Source organism: Dromaius novaehollandiae, chromosome 10, assembly GCF_036370855.1.
Source record: "Dromaius novaehollandiae isolate bDroNov1 chromosome 10, bDroNov1.hap1, whole genome shotgun sequence".
Lineage (NCBI taxonomy): Eukaryota > Metazoa > Chordata > Aves > Casuariiformes > Dromaiidae > Dromaius > Dromaius novaehollandiae.
In genome coordinates, this window is record NC_088107.1 from 15,772,410 (window position 1) to 15,795,491 (window position 23,082).

Here is a 23,082-nt window from a genome sequence, read left to right on the forward strand (position 1 = left end):
TGCTAGACAAAACAGGTCTTGTGGCCTTACGATGTCTGTGCATGGTATCTTTCAGTGAGGTACAGCTAGATGCTGAATTATTTGCATTTTCTATGTGTCTTAGTGGTGCATTCTGGTGTAAATCACTATAATCTACAAGCAATAATCTAATCCACAACAGTATTTATGGCATTTAAGTAAAGCTAAAGAAGAGTTACTCTCAGCTTTCAGGCACAAACAATATAATAACTCTTTGTCAAACCTGAGCTTTGTTTACCTGATGTGCTAGCATGCAGATGTGTGCGGAGAGCAGCGTTCAAATCCTATCCCCTTCACCTCTGTGTGTGTTGAGGTGGGGAAGGTGAAGCCAATTCCTAGTACATTAATTACAGAGAAAATAGGACACTGCCACATGGACAGCAACAGCATTATAATCTACAGCTTCCCTCTTACTGGCAGAGGATATATTCAGTGTGCCCTACTGTCCAGCATTGTTCCTGAAACCATGTGCACAGATCAAGGAGGAAGGGGACTGGGCTGCACAGTGCCAACATGTATTAGAATTAAAATATGTGCATAGGTTAATCCTACTGATAACAAGTGTTTATGCACACCCAAACAGAAAACCCAATTAGATTTACTTGTAAATTTTCAGAAAAATAACTTGTTTAAGGAATAAATGTAAGGAAAATAGATGTAACAAAAAGCCTGGCTTTAGGTTCAAAGGAGATTCCATACCTGCAGTTGCCAGAGCACCAGATTTAGAGGAGAATCAGGCTGGTTTTAGTCATATATGCGTTCAGTTTAGGGCTTGGGGCATGCAGCTCCATTAAGGCATGGTGCTCTGTGCAGCAGAGGCAGCCAGTCCCGGTGACTCTGCTTCTTAACAGAGATGTCGCTTTTACCTGCTGAGTGAAAGGATAAGGACAGAGAGAGAAAGGGGAGGAGTTCATCCATGAACAACTGCTGCTCACCTGGCTCTGTACAAGGGATGTTTCATATACTGCAATGCTGATGTATTGCTACAGCCACAGGTGGAGAGAATCCTTTCCCTCTCTGGTCCCTGCCTTCCTGCCTGCTGGAGGCTGAGCAACCTGCAAAGTATGGCAGCGAGTTGGCCTTTGTATTCTGAAGTATTAGGCCTTTTCTCAAAAAAAAAAAAAAAAAAAAACAGCTAAGCGAAAACAGTGTCTTGATGTCTCTGATAAACTGAACAAAGAAATAACAACACTGTCATTTCAATTAATGTAGACATTCGATGCGAGTGGCCCACAGAGCTGAATGGGAGAGCTCACCTGTCTGAGGCTCAGATGCTCAGGCTGGTGGCAGACTGCAAGCAGGTGGTACAGCATCAGGTCACAGACCAAGGCTTCTCTTTGAAGCTTTTCTTTGCAATGATGACTCCTTGAAAGATGTGGGTTTATTATTTATTTAGTGCTAATGAGAATGAAGATTCTGGAGTGTAAAAATTAACCTGTACTGATCAGCAGTAACATAATCAGGAACTGCAGGTGGTTGCCGTTCTTCCTTAGAAAAGGAACAGCATCTGTGGTGGACTACATTAGTAGATGTTTCATATCACTGGACAGTCGAAGGCTGATTGCTCCCCAACTGTTAGAGCTGCTTTATTATGCTTTTATAAATTTAATACATTTGTTATATTTAACATTTATTCATTATTATAAATGCACTGTTAAGATTCTTTATTTTTTTCCAGCATGGGCCACATTTTCTCATTTACCTCTGAATAACTATATTTCAGTGTGCCTTTATTCACATGTACAGAAGGCTAAATTTTGGGTTAGAGCTTGTTTACAAACAGACACTACAGCTGGTGCTGTAATACTCCCAGGGATAACTGTCATATAAGCTACCCCACTACGTAGAACTGTTTTATAAGCAGACTCTGCAGATAAGAACAGCCGTGGTTCATAAAGAAGCAGTATAAGGCTTTTTAGATTTCCTTTGTCATCTGAGAGTTTAGAAGGAAAGAAAGACATCATGTCTTTAGTGTAGAATCCAGGGAGCCCAATTCACCAGCAGAAGATGCTGCCTGAGTGGGAAGGCTCCTTCCCTGGCTGCAGGCAGCGCTTAGCAGCTGCCCCGTAAGGGAAATACACTTCTTATCCTTGGAGATGTGCTACTCCGTAGGAAACATCTGCTCACTGGCACTTCCAAGAGGCATCAGTTCCCCAGGGAAATGTTTCTCTGGGTGTTGACACTGCCTTACCAGAGCCCTCTCTGCTGGACCCCTCAGGTTGACATAAATCCCACTTACAGCAGCAATGGTGAGGTGCAGTATTTGCCATAAAGTCAATATAATGGTGTTTCTAAGTAGAATAAAACTTGGAGGCCCTCTTAACCCTGTGGCCACAAGCCTGCACTGACTTTAGGCATACACACCTGGCCAAGGCAGTTCCCATCTTTATTTCTTCCTTGGTAGAGAGAGATTTGGATACTGTGGAAAGTATTAGTACAAGACTTTTTTCTACAGCTTTGGGGGCCTCTCCTACCAGCTGGCCAAGGTCCACTGATGCTTTCTGAAGTGGTGGCAGAGGAGGTGAAGAAGAAGGTTGGAGAAGGTAACTTTAAAGCCACAGTGACAGTGGGGCAGTGACTTTGCCACTTCAAGGGCTGGAACAACCTCTCTGCTATGTGGCTGCCTGCCTGGGACCTCCAGCACCAAACAGACAAGCAAGAATCATAAGGGTGACAGGATAATGCTGGTGATGTCCTGATGAATAGAACGAAGAACAGGAAAGAGAAGAGAGGCTCATCTGTTTTAAGTCTGGCCCAGCATCATATGTGTATCTGCAGCTTTAGTAAGATCATTAATCTCCATCTTATTCTCCATACATGTTGACTGAGGAGTTTGTGTTTTGCACTGCGGATGTTAATTAGTGGGTCTATAATGCCATGTGTGACTAGGTGGGAAATAGTTGTCAGTATTATTTCTGATTAATGTTTTGCATATTCCTGGAGTTTCTGGGTTCAGAGTGCATTTGGAAGGGTAGGATCACCTCATCGAGCACTCAAGAGAGCCAGTTTGGTAGCCATAAAGAGAATAACTGCCCAGGCAACAGCTCAGTTACATGGCCTTTCTGCCAAAGGGGTGGCTACAGAGATCAGAAGAAAAGGGCCAAGGGGAAGGTTACTAGACTGGCCCTGGGGAACAACTAAGGAAAAGTGTTATCAGGATACTGAGACTGACCACGGAGTGACCTTGTGCACCTGCAAATTAACCATCAAATTTGAAAAGATATAAACCAGTTTTACCTGAGTGTTGGATGGGGATGGTGAACTTCAGGCACAACTTGCCAAGAAAGATAAGGGGTTTCAGAAGACAGTTGGCAATGGACATAGCAAAACTGCACTTTCTCAAAGACTGTTACTACAAGCCAGGTACTTTCTCCTTGGGAAGGAGGAGGAGTTTGATTACCAGTAAGAAGAGTTATTTGGAATAAGAAGCCCATGTGCACATCTGCTCTGTGCCTTTCTTTTACTAAAGGCCACCCCGACGTAGGCCATAAAAGGTGCATCCATGTCCCGGTAAGGCCAAATTTGCTTGATGCAATCTTGGTTCCCTCTCAGCTGCAGGAACACCACATAGCCAGATGCTGGAAGGAGTTGGAGAACAGAAATGAATACATATGTGATAAGATGTTTGCAGAACTTTGATTACTGGGAAAAATAACCCCTTTTTCTGTTCAGGTGACACTCCACACATCCATTCACACCCTAGGTGATTCCAAGCAGTAACCATGCACAGTCACAACCCTCTCTAGTACATCTCAGAGTCCTTTGACACAAACGGTTGCTGTTGAACCATGCTACAAAGTACTGTATCAGCTCTAGACATACCTACACAATATGTAATATTAACAAAAATATAAGTGAAGCTCCAGTAAGGTGCTTGACAGGTAATAGGGATGGAGAGAATGAGACCGCTGATGTAGCTTGAGGAATGATGGAACATGGCCAGAGGAGACATGGAGTTCCACCTTAGTAGTTTCTTTGGAGACCTTAATGGAGTCTGCTATCCATTCTGACAACTCATTTTATTAAACAGGTCCATCAAAAAAACTTCTTGTTGGATCTGTCAGCTATCAACATGAACAGCCTTGAGGACTGCCTGTGGAAACAAAGAGAGTGCTGTTCATGTTGCGAGTATAAAGTACAGCCTCAGAACTAGAAATACAAAGTTTCAGAAGAAAATAGATGCAATAATTCTGGTGAAATTCAGAAACTATCTAGAGAAGAAAATTAGGAGGAGTGTTTTTGCAGAGACATTCTGTCCCAAGGAAGACTGGGGAAAGAAAGGTGCGTGGCTGGGTGAAGATTAGCCACATGGATGTGTGCGCCTCCCTCTTTCTTAACAGAAGCAATTCCTCCATCAGGAATAATACCTGAGAGGGCATGTTGCTTGGAGCAAAAAAGATGGTCCCATAAGAGGCTTAAATAACAAATCTTAAACAAATCTTAAAAAAGTTGTCAGGTCCCACTGAGAACTGACAGCTTCGAAGAAGCTGAAGTGATCCCTTAGGACCTTCATTACCATGGTGCAAGAGAACATAAAGGTTCCACTGTTGTACTACAGAGGGTAATTGGTGCTAATTAAACATTGATAGCACTGACTAAGTCCAGGTTCCTCTCGCTTCAATTGGAGTCTAGCACAAAAGACTGGAAAGAAGAGATTGACCTGTTTAATGTTGGACCAAGAACCAGGTAGAGCTGGTAGGTAGAGTTTCTTGGGCTTTTCCTGCTAAAAATAAAGATTTTTTTATGGAAAGAACACACTGGTGTTTTTATGAAAAGACAAGCTAGTGATGAGAACCAAGCAGCATCTAGGTCACAGGATTAGGCACAGTCAGACTGAAATGACATATTATTTCAGAGTTCTTCATAAGCAGGTCTAGGTGAAGAGGCAGACTCATCAAAGCTCCTCCAAAATGGACAAACTAGAGCCTGCAACCGTAAACACCCCTGACTATTGCTCAGTGACCACAGTAACTAGCTGTATCTGCTCTCACATTACTTTACCAGTATTGTAGGGAACAAAGGAGCTGGGAGAAGTATATATCCATTCTTCTGCCCGTGAGATCAGAATGTAGCCAAGAAGGACCAGAATACTTACTGTTTTACCCTGGCATGGCTGCACTCCTCACAGATGACCTCCAGGATGTTGGCTTGTATTTACCACTCAGTGCTGAGAACTTGAATTAGCTCAGCATATTCAGAGCGTGCCAGAGATGGATGAATACCACATAAATCTGATGATGCTCCAGTTCCACAGGTCAACTTGTTCCTCCCAAGAACTGAGAGGATTTTGCTACATTTTGCTTACTGATGTTGATAGTGTTGTCTGTCATCATGTGGGGGGGGGCTATCCTTCCAGATGTTGAAGCAACGCAAGGCATCCACAGTAACAGCTCTGCATGAAGGAATGAATTGGAGGAGGACTCCTCTGTAGACATTAGGTGACCCTGTCCCGAAAAGGACCCTCTCATAGCAAGAATATTGCCATTCATAGCCTGAGGAAGTGCCCGCTTGGAAATCATATTGTCTGAAGGCAGAGTGTAATCCTCAAACATGTCTGGAATGGTAAACTCTCTCATTATGGTGAGGAGACAAAACATCTAAGACAAAGATTCAAGCCCTGCAGGTCTGAAAGCTTCCTGGAGCAGGAGGGCCTTCACTGATTTGTCCCTTGGATGGCATGAGATGCAATAAAACTTCTAGAGACTTACCTGAGGACCTAGTTTTTCAAACACAGAAGTATTTGAACAGACTGAAAGAACTGTTTTGTCTGAAAGCCTCTTGGGAGCTGGTTATCCAGGTAAGGGATGAAAAGATGCCCTCCTCTGAGATCAGCTTCTCTTTCTGAGAGCATCATGGAAAAAATCATCAGTACTACAGAGACAGATCTTGTACTGGCATGGTCCTCACTGGGAAATGTAGATGTTTTCTGTGTCATGCACAAAGGAAAATATGAAAGTCATTGAGAAAAATGCATTAGTTCCCTTATGGCTAAGGTAGCGTTTTCCAATATCACCATCCCTCAATATGTAATTAAAGGTTTTTAGGTTTCTTAAATACAAGATAAAACATCCTCCACTTTTTGATACTGGAAAGCACATAAAACTCTTTGCAGTGTGCAGGAGCTGTTCCTGTAACACTCAGGTTCAATGGAGAGGGCGCTTCCTGTCTGCAGGAGGAAAGATTGATGGATGTTGCAAGAATTGGAAATATGCCCTTCACCGAAAAACTACAGGTTCACTTGGTCTGTGAAAGAGCTGCAGAAAGTAAACAACAGCTTCTGAAGAGGCTGTGAAATCACGGCTATAAATGGGACATAGGCTGGAAATGAGGACTCTCACTCCAAAGAAGTGCTCCAACAAAGGCCACGGAAAGGGAAGGAAAGAAGGGAGCGCCAGCAGTACGCCTGTCCCCTCTGCTCCCACTGCTGGTGGCAGGGAGAGGTGGGTCGCAGGCTGTGCTCCAGCGCAACGTGAACACTGCACTGAGAGTCGCCCAAGGATACAAAGTCGTATTTCTTGCAGGTGAGAAAATCCCACAGCCTGCTGGGCAGAAAGGACAAAGAACAGCATAATGGGGAGAGACTACATGCTCTGTTCCTTGTTTATGTAAAATATTTTAGATGTTTTTTAAAGCCAGCATTTTTCTATTAGTCCATATAATCATTTGTTTACCCATCCCAAAATACAATCAAAATAAGAAGTAAATGCATTCAAAAGTGGTCATTTCCTGGGCATACAAACAAGAACGAACATCTATTTTAAAATGCTCTTCAATTCTGAATACAATACTGTGATTTCAAAGCTTTGAAATACCCGTGAAGTGTCTTTTCTTTCCGTTTAAGAGAATTTAGTGCCAGTGAAGAGTGCCAATCTTCTATTCTGTCTAGAGAATAATGTAGATTAAAAGCCAAAGTCAGACCTACAGAAACATTGCAAGAGTTCAGTTTCCATTGCTGTTTTGTTTTCATCCTCTCTAGAGACCCTGTAAACAGCAGTAATTACTGTGGTTTCACTACCGGTAGTGTAAGATTTGCATGGGCACCACTACCCTAAATCCAACTCTGTCCACCAGACTCACTAAATAGCCTGGGCTCTGTTTCCGTTGCATTCAAGTGGCAATCAATAATCAATCTGCTAGCAATACAAATATTTAAATCCCTATAGAACACAATTTCCTTGCTAATTTAACCTAGTTTACTTTCATCTAGAATGTAGTCATCTGTGAAAATCGTAATTTGCCTTCTGACCAACAGCAATTGCATTTTCGGAGTCTTGTCGTTATGTCAATATACCAGGTTCAATAGCTAACAGGTGTAAAAATGCTGGGTGTAAAATGGTGCAGCTTTGTTAGCAGCTTTCCAAACTTTTACAAGAACAATTGTGCTTAGAACCACGTCCTTCACACCCTGTGAAAACAAGCCAAAACAGAGATCGTGAGTGGTTGCTGGACAGTGGTAGGATAGATACGTTTTTTTTCAGGTGGGAAATGATTCCAGGCACATCAATGGCATTCAAGTCCATGCTTGGGAAACTTGTAAGAATTTGTAATGATAAGGCATGTGCAGTTTACTCTCTACCTATTTTTCTGACTGACGTGCCACAGTTTCCATAACTGCTCAGCCTAAAATGGGGCACTATATTTATTATGGCTTCCTTGTTTTGAGCTATTAGTCAGAGACACTAAAAATAAAATACTTTTAAAGTAGCACTTTTACTAAGGAAAACTTTTATTTAAACTGTGCAATCAATCAGTATTCAGACAGCAGTTTCATAAACATTTGGCATTTAAACTTCTATTAATTTTTGGCATGACCTTGGGGTAGCATATAAACAACCCTGGAGGGGAAAAAAAGAACCAACACACTAGATAACATTCACTAAAATGCTATAAAGAGAAAAACAAATCCACATTATTAAACAAAATATTTTTTAAAAGACATTAAAAAGTTACATTCAAATCAGGGCAAACATTAGCCTCCCTCATGCAATGGAATTCACAGAGCTGATCCCCTGAGACAAATATAAAATTAATACAATTCAGCTCCATCCTCCATTAGCCAGTCAGCCATTGCTGCCCTTAGAAGAAAATGGCACACGGAGTGAAAGGATCCAGAACACCACAATATGAGATACATACCTGGCTCCTACACTGGCAATTCATTCACAACGTTAAAAAAAAAAAATCAAAAAACCACGAAAGTCAAACAATCAAAAAGCAACATTTTGTATAAGTAAGTTTTTCATATACAGTCAGTCTTTACTGAAAATACACCAGGCAGATGCAACGTAGGTATATGTAACAGTGGAAAGTCTGAAAAATTCCATAATGAGCTCAACTCACAATGGAACCAGAGGGCCCAATAAAGCAAAACATTAAACATGAGCTTATGTCCCCTTGGAGTAAATTAGGAGCAGTCTCAGTGTAAATCTAGTGAAATTCCACAGAAATAAAGTTAATCTTCATTTATATCAGAACTGAGAGCAGATTTTTACCCAAATTGAATTTGTGGTCTTTTAAGATGGACTTATATTAACAGAAAGTGATCATTTTAACAGAAAGTGATTTGGATTTTGGACTCACATTGAAGAACAGTGTTTTTTAACACAGCCTCCAAAATATGCATTTTCATGAAAAGTATATTTGTAATTATTGTTATTATAGAGAGGCGCTCAGTATTTCTTGGAGACAGTCAAATACCTCTCCATTAGGAATTACTCTGTATTGGCAGTGCTGCAGCAAGTAAAAACTAAAGATGAACTGCATTACAGTTATTTAAACTATGAAGTACCTCTTTAGCACTTACTGGGTGAAATTCTGCATTCAATTTTAACAGAATAAATCCAGTAAATTGACTTCTGTGAAATACCACCAGAGTTACATCTGGGCAGCTACCTTTTCAGTTGGTCTGAATGAGGTTTTGGGCTAAACCTACAGAACTGAAAATCATTCCCCTTGTAAGGAAAGGGACTTTTTCTCTCAGAACTTCACTCTGTAACAAATACAAAGAGCAAGAGCTCCTGCTCTTGCTCAGGGCTTACAAATTGCTTCAGATTTACACATTACCGAGACCCAGACAGTCCATCATAATTATTCTTATGCATGTTCAAGCTGCAGCAAATGTTAAGTAGTTCAAGTTGAGTTAGTTTGCACTGAAAAAGAGTTAAACTGACTTGAAATACTCAGTACTTGCTAGAGGCTAAGGCTGCATGCATACAGAGTTACAGTGGACTTCTGGTGCATGGTAACTTGTTATTCTGCAAAAACCTGTTTGCTAATCGGAGTTTTAACAATTAAGAATTCTGTCCTTTAAAAGTAGTAACACTGAGAAGATCTTAAAAAAAAAAAAAAAGTAACATCTGATTTTGTTTGTCCAGATCACACGAACTGAAATCAGCAGAACCCTATGTGGATCTCATCACTGAAATGAAAGTGAATTCTCCCACTGACTTTAAAAGAAAAAGGATGAGGACCCCAATTTGAACAAGGCAAATGAGATTTAGCTCATAGTCTAAAGCAAGGGATAAAACCAAAGAGGGAAGGAAGTATTAAATATAATAGAAACAGGTACAGGAATCTCTCAATACTCTTTTCTGTTAAAATCCAATAAATTAGGCAGAAAAAGGACAATTACTATGGAAAATTATTAAGTGATATGTAGATTTTCAAGTTTCTTTTATAAAAGCAGAGCTATTAAAAAAATCTACTGATATAGCCCAGGTCTGCATGGCATACACATTCCCAATTTTCCTAGCTAATTCCTGAAAGATGGGAATGCTATTTCCTTGTAAAACGTGAAGAAAATAAAAAGTGTAACTCTGGGCAGACTGAGCAGTTTGGTCTGGATCCAGACCCTGCAGAGCAGGCGTTACTGTTGTAATGGAAGGGCAATCAGAGTCCTCACTTGGAAACACAGTTGACCTGGAAAGCCAGTTTCAAGATTCCCTCTCTAAGTTTTGATGCTTTTCAAGTCACATCAACAGTAACATTTTTGTTTTGTTTTTGAAGTACAGGGGTTGCATATACGCTCATTACACCAGCCATGGCTCTTTAGCTCTTAATACAATTAAAAAAAATCAATTCACATAGTGTAACACTAAATTCCACATTTATGTTCATCTTCCAGAACATATTTAGTAAAATTCATAATTAGAAAATGATAATGTTTTCTCCAGGACCCAGTTACCACAGACATAACCAAGAAAAATTACTGGAAAACCCGTAACCATTTTGCCTGTTGAGCTCTGCCAGCTCTCTCTAGGCAAATGAAATGAATTAAGTTTACACATGAAAACCTGTGATTTCCTTAGTCTGCAACAGGTATAACTTTAAGAAACTTCATGCATTAATATCATACCTATAATTAGATGCTTTGGCCTCAATGATATGAAGCATTTAAACTTTAAGCCTGATTTTGCAGTGTTTCAATCAGGAGGAATTTTGCTGAGTTCAGTACAGACTATCAAATTATATACAGTTTTTCTGGAGATTTCTTTGCTCACATTGGTGGTCTTTTTAATAGTAAGACGATTTCTCGCAAAATATTGTGAAAAATTAATAATAGGCCAGAAATCTTTGATTAGATCATATTTTTTGTTCTGGAAGAAAAATGTAAATAAATCTAGAATTAACTGTATGACAAAGTAATGGGAAGCATATGAATGTGAACAGAGTTCTGAAGAAGCATATTATATTTGGTTAACATAAAAATAAAGAAAAAGAAACAGAATAATTAATGTCTAACTAAGCTTGCCTATATGCTGAGGTAACCTTAAATATCTTTGGTTTTCTTTATTTGCTGATAAAAAGTACTTTGAGAAAAAACATTAACTGACAAATAGAATTCTGGATGTACTGTTCTTTAATAAATTGAATATTTTGATCTCTTCGACTACTGAAAGTAGAGCATCTATTAGACTGATAAATGTTATGTGAAGTCTGTTCCTCTCAAATTATTCACAGGTTAAACTACAAAGTGTGTCTTTGGTACGAAAAAGTTTAGGATTTAGAATATTTACCTCTAATGAAGGGCAAAAAATTACCAATCAATTTAATCAATCAAGATATCAATTTATCAGTACTTACAGCAAACAAGTCTTTGGAGAAGCAAATAGTTACCATCTGCATATCAGCTCTTTCCCAATGAAACTAATAAAAGAGGCTAATCTGAAAGACGAAGTGTGAAACTTCATGCTACAGTTACACATTCTTAACCTAGTGTCAATTAATTCACACTTTACCTAACTAGAAACAGTACTCTGCTGTACACTAAACATTCTGCCTGATGAGACCAAAAATAAATCTTTGGTGAAAAGGTTTTCTTTTTCTTCAGCAAGTAGATAAAAAATGTTCAAAAATATTATATTTAATACTGTATTGTTGATCAACTACATGCTGAAGAAAAACATTACACTTGGAAGTCTTTGGAGATATCTGCTGGTAATATTATAACTTTCTTTAAAGGCTCTTGCAACAACAAGGTAGTTAAAAATTGTAGAAGCATACAACTCATCTATGCAAACAACTACTACAATCAATAGAAGCCCTATTGTTTTTGGTTAGTAACTACTTATACAATAAAATGTATTCAGCTCTTCAAACCTATAGTTTTTAACTAGTTCAATCATTTTTGGAAAATATGCAGCTTTCTTCCCTTCTACAGAAAATTCTTTGGTACAAGATTATTTTCAAAGCCTCTGAATCAACACTAGTATGAAAAGGTGGGCATGGACTGGCTGTTTTAGAACTAGCAAACAGCTACAAGCTGAAGATCTACAGTAACTACAGGCTGATTCATCGAAATAAAGCAGACAAAACAGTAGGGCTTATCGATGACTTCTGACCATCTTTCATAGGTAAGGAACAACACAAAAGTCAGCCTGCCTACCTTACGGTGACGTCTTGGCCCCAGTTAAGTCAGCAGGAGTTCTGACAGACCTAAATAGAGCCAGGAGTCCCTACAGTTGCTTTGTCGCAACGTCACACTTTAAACTTTTTAAGTAAAAACAAATGTCTATTTTTTTTTAATTTTTATTTTTTAAGTAAAATGGGGAAAGAGGAGGCAGCGAGAACAGGACTGTATATGCATATGGGCAAGTTTATAACATTGTATGAATCCAACCTCCTCTTTCCTATTAAAAAACAAAACAAGATACCCTGTCAGTTTGCTCCACATTTCTGTGAGGCAGCTCAAAAGTAACAAACTGTTCCCTGAGTACAGGAAAAAAAATAAAAAACACTCGAATAACTTTTAAAGGAGGTAGTATAAAACAGGAATTGTATGGGTTCAAGGCAGTAGCAATACTCACCTCCTTCAACAGACTCTTCAACTAAAGCTCTGGCTTTCTATTTCTCATGGTGGACTAATCAGAGTTTTAGACTGGCATGTGGGTGAAGTCACTCCCTGAGCTAAAATTCCTGGCTAAGAGCATAATAGGCAAAGGCAAGGAGCAGCGCTGCATCCCAACAACAGCTCCGAGACACACGGCAGTGCTAGCAGTACCTGCACTCAAGGCTGGGTAAAAATGAACTATAGACTTATGACACAGTTCACTTGATAACATCTAAGAAGCATTTAAGGCATCTTTCTGTACTCCAAAGCAACTTTATGAATACTAAAAAGGCATAAGGCAAATCAGTAATTTCATAATCTATAACGCAAGGCACCGTTGCTAAGAAGTACTGAGATACTGGAATACTCAGCACTACTATCTCTTCCATGACTCTCAAGCAGAGACAAACTGGCTGGAAATGCTAAATACTTCTTCGTTTTGCCATGCTTTTTAGCATTAACTGTCAACAGAGGCAATGTTTTGTCATTTTGGGGAACCCAACACATCCCAGAGCCCTAAGGATTTAGCATAGACCCTGTCAGCAGTTGCTGGCACAGGTTTTGGGGGGAAAGGCACTGTCCTAGGCTTACTGGGACTACGAGAAACCAAGAGGTACAAAAGATTTGATGTGGCTGCATACATGAAAACACCAACTCCAGTTTTCTCAGTTTTTAACTTCCTTTGAGTCAGCCACGTTGAATCATTACATTTTATACTCTGAGGTTTCCTTCTTTTTAAAGACAGAGCTTCAGCTAAACAATCTTGTTCATCTACCTATACAACTCCCTGATCACTGAGTGCGCACATGTGTGCGCGCGCACACACACACACACACACACACACACACACACACACACACTCTACATGCAACCAAAAAAAAAGAAACTCAAAATAAAACAACACTACTAGGAAGTATCATCAGTTCCATAGCTGAGACCAACTAGAACACAAATGAGGTAAAGCAGTTGTCATTCAGAGTTCACCTCTCGGCAAACTGAGGTAGATAGTCAGCAAAAAGGCCAACAGCCTTCCCTTTGCTCCAGTGATACATTTTTAACTCTAGTCAGAAATATTCACTGTCCTTTCACATTTGTTGACTACTGAACATTCAAAATGAGTGAGTTTTAAAAACAAAAAAGAAAAAAAAACATTCAACAGAAATATGGGATCACCTGCTAGGTTAGTCAGGCTTTCCACAAAAAACTTTGGCTTCCTGTTCATTGTCCTTCGAACAGACATATACTGGGAGGATGTCTGGCTGGCCCTAAGGATGTCAGTTGTGCACTGCAGACTGCATCTGAGCAGATGAGGTAGGAGTCTGGTCAGTAGCAAATGGCAGAGGACACTCTTTGCAGTTACTTAAGGCAGGGTTCATCACGTTCGTACCCAAGTCACTGCCTACAAAAGGACTGGTGGCGGGAGGCGTGTCACTTGTCACAGCAGAGAGGTGTATCTCATCGTTGGATTCATGAGAGAATCTCCCAGAGTCTCCAGTCTCGTGGCTTCCTTCACTATTGGCCGAATGCTCCGTATCGGCGACAACACCGAATGGCACCTGGAAATTCGACTGCTGGCTGGGGGAGCTGGGGGAGTCATCCTCACTGATCAGCACAGTGGTACCTGGCTGATATAGACACACTGCCTGGACAAATCTTCTCTGAGGCTGCAAAAAAAGTAGAGAGAAAAAGGTTGTTCAGTCTCTGTAAAGCTGAGCCATCAGTTGAGTTTTTACTGCACTTCCTATCCTATATTCTACCAGAGTGCCTACAACAGTGTTGGCTCCAAACAGGAGTCTGGGCTTTCCTACAGGAGGATAAAAAGAATCAATCTCAAGTCTTGCTCATACTTTTCTCTTTCATACTAGACAAAATAATCCCTTCCAGCCAAGCATGGCTAACCAAGAATGATTTCACTGGAGAGACCTGCCTGGTATTTTAAAAACACATTTTGGAGAGCTCTCTCCCATCTCCTCATGCATATTCTTTATGCATTACTCCTTGGATGGTAGCAAATATTTTGTTCAGAGAAGCACTGGAAGTATGCAGCTACTCCTGCAAATATTTTGAAATATGAATTCACAACATGGATATCAAGACTTCCTATTCCTTAAATATACAAGAGCACAATACAAGTTACAATTCAATAAACATAAGTTAGATGCCTAGTGGGTGTGAATTTGCATGATAATGTTCATGATTTGGTTTAACACTTCATTTTTAAACTGCTATATTTTTCATTCAAATAGCAGGTGCAGCCAGAGCAACAGTTTCAGAAGCCAGCCAGCTCTCGCTCAGATTCCAAAATCCTTCAATAGTTTGGGTAAATCATTTAATTTCCCTCTTTTGGTTTCTCTTCAACAAACTTAAGGTTATAGTTGTCAGAGTAGTGGGGAAGTCTTCACGTGTTTCTGTTTAATTTGTATTTAGAAATACATGTTTAAGCCATATATATATTAAGTCCCTGCAGATGTATACAGGAATCCTTTTGCTCACTGATAGAGCACAGGCAATCAGCTAACTGTGAAAAGCTACAATACCTGACAGCTTGAGGCAGAAAATGAAAAACTTCTCCATGTGATTTTGCTAGAAGATAGAACAACATTAACCTTAACACAACTGAAACTATCCCATTTAAGTTTAGGTGACTAATTATGCTTTTCAATAAATAGAAATCTAAGTATCCTTCTTTGCAAACACAGGATACTAGAGTAAACTCTGCCTGTTAAACCAATTACCTCCTCTGTTTTCACCTTCTTGGTATCTTGGAAGAACAGCCACCTTTTCTTGCAGCTGGCCTTTGTGACAGGCCCATAGCTGTTGATAATCAGATCAGATCCTCCCTATAATAGAGAAAGAGCAGTTTGTTTTAATAAACTAAATTTCTAAGATATATGAAAATATTTTTTTATTCCTACCCATCAGCTCCAAACCAAAAAGGGAGACAAGTGAAGTCTTAGTGCTCACTCAGTTTTTGTGGTCTAGTATTCATACCGATCTAGTATCCATCTACTGCTCAAGACAATTAAAAGACCAGACCCATTTAAGCTGGCAAACCCACAGGCCAGACACAATGGGTATGGTACTGCAAACATACCACAAAATATTCCCTCCACCATTGCTCCCACTCTACTATTTTGCATGTGACCATTCACAGACACGCTGTTTGTGTCTGTACTGGGGCTCTTTTCCACAGTTTTCCAGCTCTTGCAAATATCCCTAGGGAGCAGCTCCCTTCAGGTTTGCAGTGCATACAGAACATGCCTCAAATCAGTAGGTCTGCATGCAAAAGTAGGCCAGATTTGTGTTTTTATCACACTGGACACTTGGACTGTAAGATTCTACAGGAAGGGGCTACAGATCCACTGATATATCCTGCCATCTAGATTATATTACAATTTGACCAAATATGAGTTTATAAAATACAGCATTATCTTACTAATAAAAATACAGAGAAGATAATGACACTTTCTTTCATACCTGTTTAATGTCATACCTGACTAGACTGAACGGGCACTAACTGGACTAGGTGCTGAAAAGGACTCTCTCACCTATTTCCTGGTCTTAGAATAGAAAATCTTTGGACCGGCAGGGACCTCCTAACAGCCCCGAGCCTATGGAGTTTTATCCTTTGACACTGTGCCAGAGGCAGACTTGGCAATCTGCAGAGCACAGTGTAAAACAAATGTATTAAAGCAGATTTCTGGCTGAACTTTAAAATGAGTCTTGAAAATTTGACACTTGGGTTGCCACACTTGTGCCTGCCCCATTAATAAAGCTGCCGTTAATTTGCAGTTTACATATCTTAATTTTGGTAAGGACTCAGATGTAACAGCAATGAATTCTAAAGAAAGATATCTGTTTTGGGAATGAATAAAGCTCACAGTACCTTAGCATCGATGAAACTGTTTCCCACTATCATTGGCAATAAGGATTCTTCATTCTCTGCAATTCCTTCAATACTCTTCCCCACCTCATTAGCACTGGCTAATGAGATGCTGGTATGTGACAGCTGGTCAGTGCTTTGCTGCACAGGTTTAGGAGCAGATGTTTTCCTGCACAATGTTAAGCAGGAATAAAATTGACCCATAGGAAAAAACTGCATAAAATCAAGGCTAAAACATCAAGGCTATTATTAATCTAGTAATATTGGTATATTCTTGACATTTACATTTTACTATATGATAGTGCTAACTCTCTTGGAATTTAAATGTTATTGCTTGTGAAAAAAATAACATCTGCTTTCAGTTAATCATAAAGACTAGGCTACAAGCTTATGTGCAGATAGGAATTCTCATGATTAGTAATATTATTTGGAAGAAGTAGCCATTAATGACATTAAGTCTACCATGCTACACAGAGACCATCTCCCAACCCACACTTTCTCCTGCATGTGTGCTACAAAGCCCTTGTTATTAAAATATACTTTCAGGCAGTTTTATTTTTATTTTTTTCAAGTAACATATATTTGTTCTGATCCCCAAATTATGGGCAAAGTCACTGGACCAGTTTATGCTCCATAGCAGCTAATGACAAGGGAGAAAGAGAGGGGATTGCACCAGGGCAAAGAAACTGCATCATGGAACTGCTTCATGTCAAAGTTCCTCTCTTTCCTTCGCTGGAGGAAGCTCTTTTCCAGCAACGCCAAAGGGTTAACACCTTGCAAGCCAGGACTGGACAGGCTGGAGGGTTATGCGGGAAAAAACAGATGATGTAAAGCTGTAAAGCTCAGTGTTTATCTCACTTTAAAGGGTTTTTATTTGGAAGCATGCTGCATATTTAGTTGTCAAAGCACCACTGAGTCCCTTCTGTTGCTTCTTCCTTCTTTTCATTGTAGAGGGGGCTAAGATGGAGTAGGAAGAACCAAAAAAGCCTGGGCTTTTGTTACTATTTCTGATAAGAATAGGTGAAGAAATAGAGTGCTTCAGAGAACTTGGCACTTTCTGAGGAGAAGGCATGTCCCAAGTGACTTGTGCTCATACAGAAGCAAAACTTTGAGAAAGAGATCACTTTTCAAGAACAAAAACATACCTGGCTTTACTGCGATAAATTAAGATCAGGATGCAGATAAGGATGCAGGTCAAGGCTATGCACACTCCGACAACAATGCCAGTCATTGATTTCTGGTCCAGATGGTAATAGTCAGAATAAGCTACAGCAAAAAAGAACATGGAAAGGCTCAGTAAAGAAGAATAGTTATCCCCTGCTCCCTATCAGGAAATGAATGGGGTTACAGTCACAACCACACAGATAAATGCTTCCTTCTAATGAGATTTCCAGACCTTCTCTGTCATACATTTTGACAATTTTGAAAATAAAACTTGTAGCACAGACAGAGGAGTGTACGCAGCCATGGTGTGGGAGGGGAAGAAGGGACTGCCCCACACCACAGACTCTTTGTAGGTCACTACAGCATGCTCCAGCGGAGCTCTCTCCAGCCCCATCCTCAGGGGGTGCTACTAGAGAAAAAAGGGAGAAGGCTTGGAGAATTCCGGGCACTGTCCCCTAGGAGGGTTCAGTTGTTTTTATGCTTTGACTTCTTACGTCTACTGATCTAATCTTGAGGGCTTTACTTGGTTTGCTTATCCAGGCCTAAAATACCACTGAATTTCAGGAAGGAAGAGAACCCGAGTAAGAAAAATCCCTGTGTTTTACTCACAATTCAGTGTGTAGCAACAAAAAAAGGCTAAAAGGGTAATACACCTGAATAACTACTAGCTCTTCTGTCCCCAAACAGCTTTAAAATCAGTGAGAAGTCACCCAGATAAATCCCATTCTGTGACAGATAAAGGCAATTTGTCACTCCATTCTTACATGGAGAAACCACTGAAGTTATCTAAATTTACTCAAAGTAATACACAGTCTTCTCCAGAGAGCTGCAGGTGGGCTGACTTCGTCAGTGAAAACATGCTGGTAAATCACTGACAAGTCGGCTTGAGCTGCTTCAGGAACCAGCACATTTCAGCAATCCTATTTGAGATGCCATCTCATCTCTGCTGGGCTGTCTGGATCTAACTGACCAAGTGATACTACTATCTCAAGCCAAACAGGGGACCTGCTATAGCAAATATCTTAGCAGAGTGACTGCAAAGTTGGCATTGATGTAAGATTCAAAATAGTTAAATTTTCTCATTATAAAGGCAAATTTCAAACTTTGAGCAAAATAATTAAACCACTGTTGAGTTGTTCTGAGACATAAAGTTCCAAAATGGCTTCATTTAAGAAAAATCACTACACTGTTAGGACTGCCTCAAATAAAACAGAACAGTTTGTCCGGGAAACAGTTACAAAACCAACAGGGACCCTTTTTTCTGGTACTTGTGACAACAGTAACCAAAACATCGCTACTGACTTGTGGAATCTCCTGAATCCAAGCGTTTAGGCCTCTGATTAGACTCTGATGTCTCCTTTGGCAGGACAGCAAGTTCCACCGCATTTGAGAAGGGTCCTTCTCCCACTTCATTGGAGGCTGCTATTTTGACCAAGTAGACATTTCCTGCTACAAGGTTTTCCAGCAAAGCCATGGTCATTGCTCCTAGGAAAAGATTTAATAAGCAGTCCCAGTTAGACAAACCCTGTGGGCACAGACATATTCAGACACCGCGACCTACACTTCCTTTCCAGTGCCACCTCCAAATCTTGTCTGAAGACTGTGATCACTTTTGCATGTTCTAACCTGCCTCTGCGGGGTTAGCTGAGAAGGGCTGCTCGTCCCGTCAGGGGTCTTCCCTCTCCCTATTGCTTGAACACAGCACAGTGTAAAGAGGTGCTGGGATGGTGCAAAACCAAGAGTCAAGTATTTGCTACAGTACACAGCAACCTAACCCTAAATTTAGCCCTAGCTGCATTTCAGTGTGACAGTGTTAATGTTGTGATCGTGTGTGTAAGGAGGCGGCCCAGGAGTTAACCAGACTTTCAGGCACAGAAAGCAGAATGTTACGATCACTCATATATTAATCTATGTGCCTCCTAAATCCTCTTCTGCAATCGTACTGTACCATGAATGTGAATAAAAATTGTCATAACAAAATAATTAAGGTTTAGTTTATCAAATTTCAGGTCTATTTGGTAAAATGAACAGGACAGATTTGGAAAAGTACATTATACTGAGCTTTCAAAATAAAATTAAACTCTATTTAGACCTGTGTAGGCTTGTTTGATTACTGTGCATCTAAGCAGTGCTACTAAAAATATTATGGAAAATGTCCTTCTCACATGCTAAGGATTCATTTCCTTAAGTCCCTGAAGGCAAGAGAAACAGATTAGGAACATAAATAGGATTCACTCACACTGTCCTTACCCAGGCAAAACTCCTATAAAAGTCAATGAGAGTTTTGCCTGTCCAGGGACTGCAGATTGCTGCTTAAAATTCCAATTGCTTTCTAAAATGCCCATGTTTCTTCCTGCTATAGAAATATATTATTTTCTTTCCAAAATAGTGGCAGTTATAGGACCAAATCTATCCCCTATTCTCTTTCACATATTCTTTTCGCTTTCTCAGATTTAAGTCTAAATTTCAGGCTTTCAAATCATTTCCAGAAGCCAGGCTTTATAGAATCATGGGAGCATATAAAATATAAGGTTATTTTGCTGACAGAAAGGATTATACATTTGGCAAAAGGGAAGCTACTTCAAAAGCTATTTCAGCTCTTCCATAAAAAACACCCATTAGCTGAAAGCATTTGAAGTAAAATGTGAGGTATCTGTAACCAAAGGAGCTGTAATATTTAGCACCAGCAAGGGCGAAAGGTCATGTTTCAATATTAGAGGCTCTTCCCCAGCAGCTCCTTTCAAATCTGCTGCACTGCTACCGCAAGTAAGCGCTTTGCGCTGATTTACTGCACACCAAGTGTGTAAAGGCTGTAACTTCTGATCCACTTGAAGGGAGCTGGCAAAAAGGGGGAGGCGGAGGGAAGATAACTCACATCACAAATCAGCGACAAACTGCAGTTACATTTTAAATTCCTCCATGGCTAACACAAGCTCAGTCAAATTAGAGGGTTTTGTTTTTTAAGTTGGTGGATTGGTAGATGTCTCAATATATAATCTAAAGCGTAAGCTAGGATTTTTATAATTTTTTTTTTCTTGGTTTTAGGGCATCTTTATAAGTACAGGGGAGGAACGGGGTTAAGATTTCAGAAATATTCTGCAGGACAAGTTTAATGTCAAGATAAAGCAATGCCATTTATCACATAGGGTTAATTGATCTTGTCAGAATAAATGCATTAAAACAAAAAAACCCCCAAACCCTACTCCTATCTCAAATTAGCTATGAAAGGCCTGTCACAGGTCTGTTACAGTGTTTGCCCAATCCTCCCTCTACCCACCCATTTTCTTTCACTGGCATTCTACCTTCACTTTAACTCAGAGCACCACTGATTGTTCTAACGTGTCAAGATGCCTAAATTCCACACCGTGCCTCAATCCCTAATATATCTGTCAAAATACAAAATTAGTGACTCTAAAGTTGATAGACTTAGTAATACACCGAGACTTATAGCTTTCCATTTGCCCATTCCCTCCAACACTTTCAGTACGGGAACACATGAAAATGTTTATTGTTATTGCCATCTCCTCATTTGAAATACCTCTGGTAAAATATTATTTGAGATGATGTTCAGAGTTTCACAGTCATGGCTAAGCTGAACTACAAAGCTGAAACAACAATTCAACCACTGTGCTGCATACGACAAATACAGCATATCTTTGCTAAAATGACAGTATTTATTCTTCAAATACAAGCTCTCTGTGAATTTAAAATTAAATCTGCTATATTTTTAGTGCATAAGAGTTAATATTAAATGGGTCCTTTAATATGACAACTTGACATTAGGTTACTTTTTACTTGAATAATTCTAGTAGGGCAATACCATGAGCTTAATCTTCCCCTTGTAGTTAGAGCTCACTGATTTTTTAGGGACTAGTTAATTTTCATAAATTTCACTGAAGCAATTAATCATTTTGCTGTTATTTTTTATAGCTGGCAATTACTACTTGAGCAGAGCCAGATAAACAATATTCCACTCCAGCCAAGACAACGAGGAACTGCCACCTTTCAAAACAGCTGTGGCTCCTCATGTTCTCTTTAAGAGCAGCATAAGGGACAGCACCGTCTTTGAACTAAAACAGTTCACTCTCACTGAGAGCAAGGAGAATTTTCCTCCGTGAGTGCATTTTGAAAATCAGTAAGTTTTATGTATTTTCTATAAAGAAAATTTAAAGCATCACTCTCTGCTGACAAGTAAGATCTCAGCCATGAAACAGCAACAAAACAACAAAATTGTAATTCTTTCTAGGCAATCCTCTTAAGAAGCTACTCAGTACATGATTTTACTCTGTAATGCTGAGTTCCCCTCTCTGGTTTAACACATTAATGGAGTATTACTTATTCTGTACTGCTTCTGTGTATTTTGAATACCAATCTAAGAGTAAATGCCTTTTTCTTTTTTTTCTGGCTACAGTAGGAATCTGTTCTTCATGCAGCTCTTCAACTTGTAGCTTTATTCTAGGAAGTGCCTATAAGAATTTGGACTATGTCTATATCTAGTCAAAAAGATGTGACTGCAGTTCACATCAACATACCTGAGTTACTGTTAGATTAGCTAGCTAGGGTTCAGCGGTAGAACAGAGCCAGAGAACTAAATTGAATTTGCAGAGCTATTTACTGGGAGTAGGGGAAAGTTCATTAAGCAAACTGAGCTAACTAGATTGGCCATGATTGAAAGAAACATATAAACCCACACAGCCATATTTATAAATTTATTTCTGGAGAGCAAGGCACAGCCATATTTATAAATTTATTTCTGGAGAGCAAGGCATCTCAGAGACTTCAGATCTGAAGGACTGCATTTACAAAATGAAACCACCGCAATCACTGTTGCAACAGAACTAACATGGATGTAATTGGATATATGAGACATTTTAGTTCACATGTACCACTGAGCTCCAAAGCAATACAGACAGCTCCTCTCCCCTCACCTTCTGAGTATCAGCCGCTTTTTAATACGTTTTCATCACAACCCGGGGAATAATTCCAAACTAATTATAACTTTTATGTGAACATTTATATGATTTTCTTTTTTATTGTAGTCCAAGGAAGCTGAAGGTAACAGAGCATCTTATAAGTAACATCATTGTTTGTCCAGCTCCTATGTTTATGATCTTAGTTTACCTTCTCTGTGCAACACTTGCCATTCCCCAGCAATCCAAGACTTCCTGGATGCATAGAGGATAGTGTATCGTGTAACAACTGTTTCAGGACCGTCAGGTGGCTTCCAGGAAACCAAAGCAGTATCATCCTCTATCAAAGTCACCTTCACTCCCACTGGAGGGCCAGATGGTGCTGCGAGAACAGTAACACAATACTATTAGGTTAAACTAATTTATATGCAATTAAATTGCTCAAAAAGAAACTGATGTGCAGACCCAACGGCTACTGCTGCATCCCAGATAGACAAATACAAACACACAAACAGATACACTCTCCTGTTAACTCTGGTCTGGTCAATAGCTTAGACTTTGTAAATGTTCACATTTCCATAAATGATGATTTTGATCATTTTCATTTGTAAATGTTCAAATGTTTATAAAAGTTTCGTATTTTCCCTTCAACTACAGAGGAAAACAGTTACTGACAACAAAGAAACCTCATCCTTTTCCCATTAAAGGGTACACCCCAAATATTGCAATGCTGAGAATATGAAACTGAAGTTTTTGATTTTCATTGACCAGGCTGACAG

At 39.7% G+C, this 23,082-nt stretch overlaps 1 protein-coding gene across 1 annotated transcript in view; it reads right to left on the bottom strand.

Moving 5' to 3' along the window:
- Window positions 1–7,726: 7,726 nt before the first annotated feature.
- The window catches only part of PRTG (protogenin), an 89,560-nt gene continuing 74,204 nt past the window's right edge, over window positions 7,727–23,082 (bottom strand). The window contains exons 15-20 of the mRNA XM_064517401.1: window positions 22,515–22,685; window positions 18,696–18,878; window positions 17,375–17,495; window positions 16,233–16,398; window positions 15,082–15,186; window positions 7,727–14,010 (exon numbers count right to left, since the gene is read on the bottom strand). Coding sequence (XP_064373471.1) covers window positions 13,621–14,010; window positions 15,082–15,186; window positions 16,233–16,398; window positions 17,375–17,495; window positions 18,696–18,878; window positions 22,515–22,685 — 1,136 coding nt within the window. The 3' untranslated portion in view covers window positions 7,727–13,620. The remainder of the gene's footprint in view (window positions 14,011–15,081; window positions 15,187–16,232; window positions 16,399–17,374; window positions 17,496–18,695; window positions 18,879–22,514; window positions 22,686–23,082) is intronic.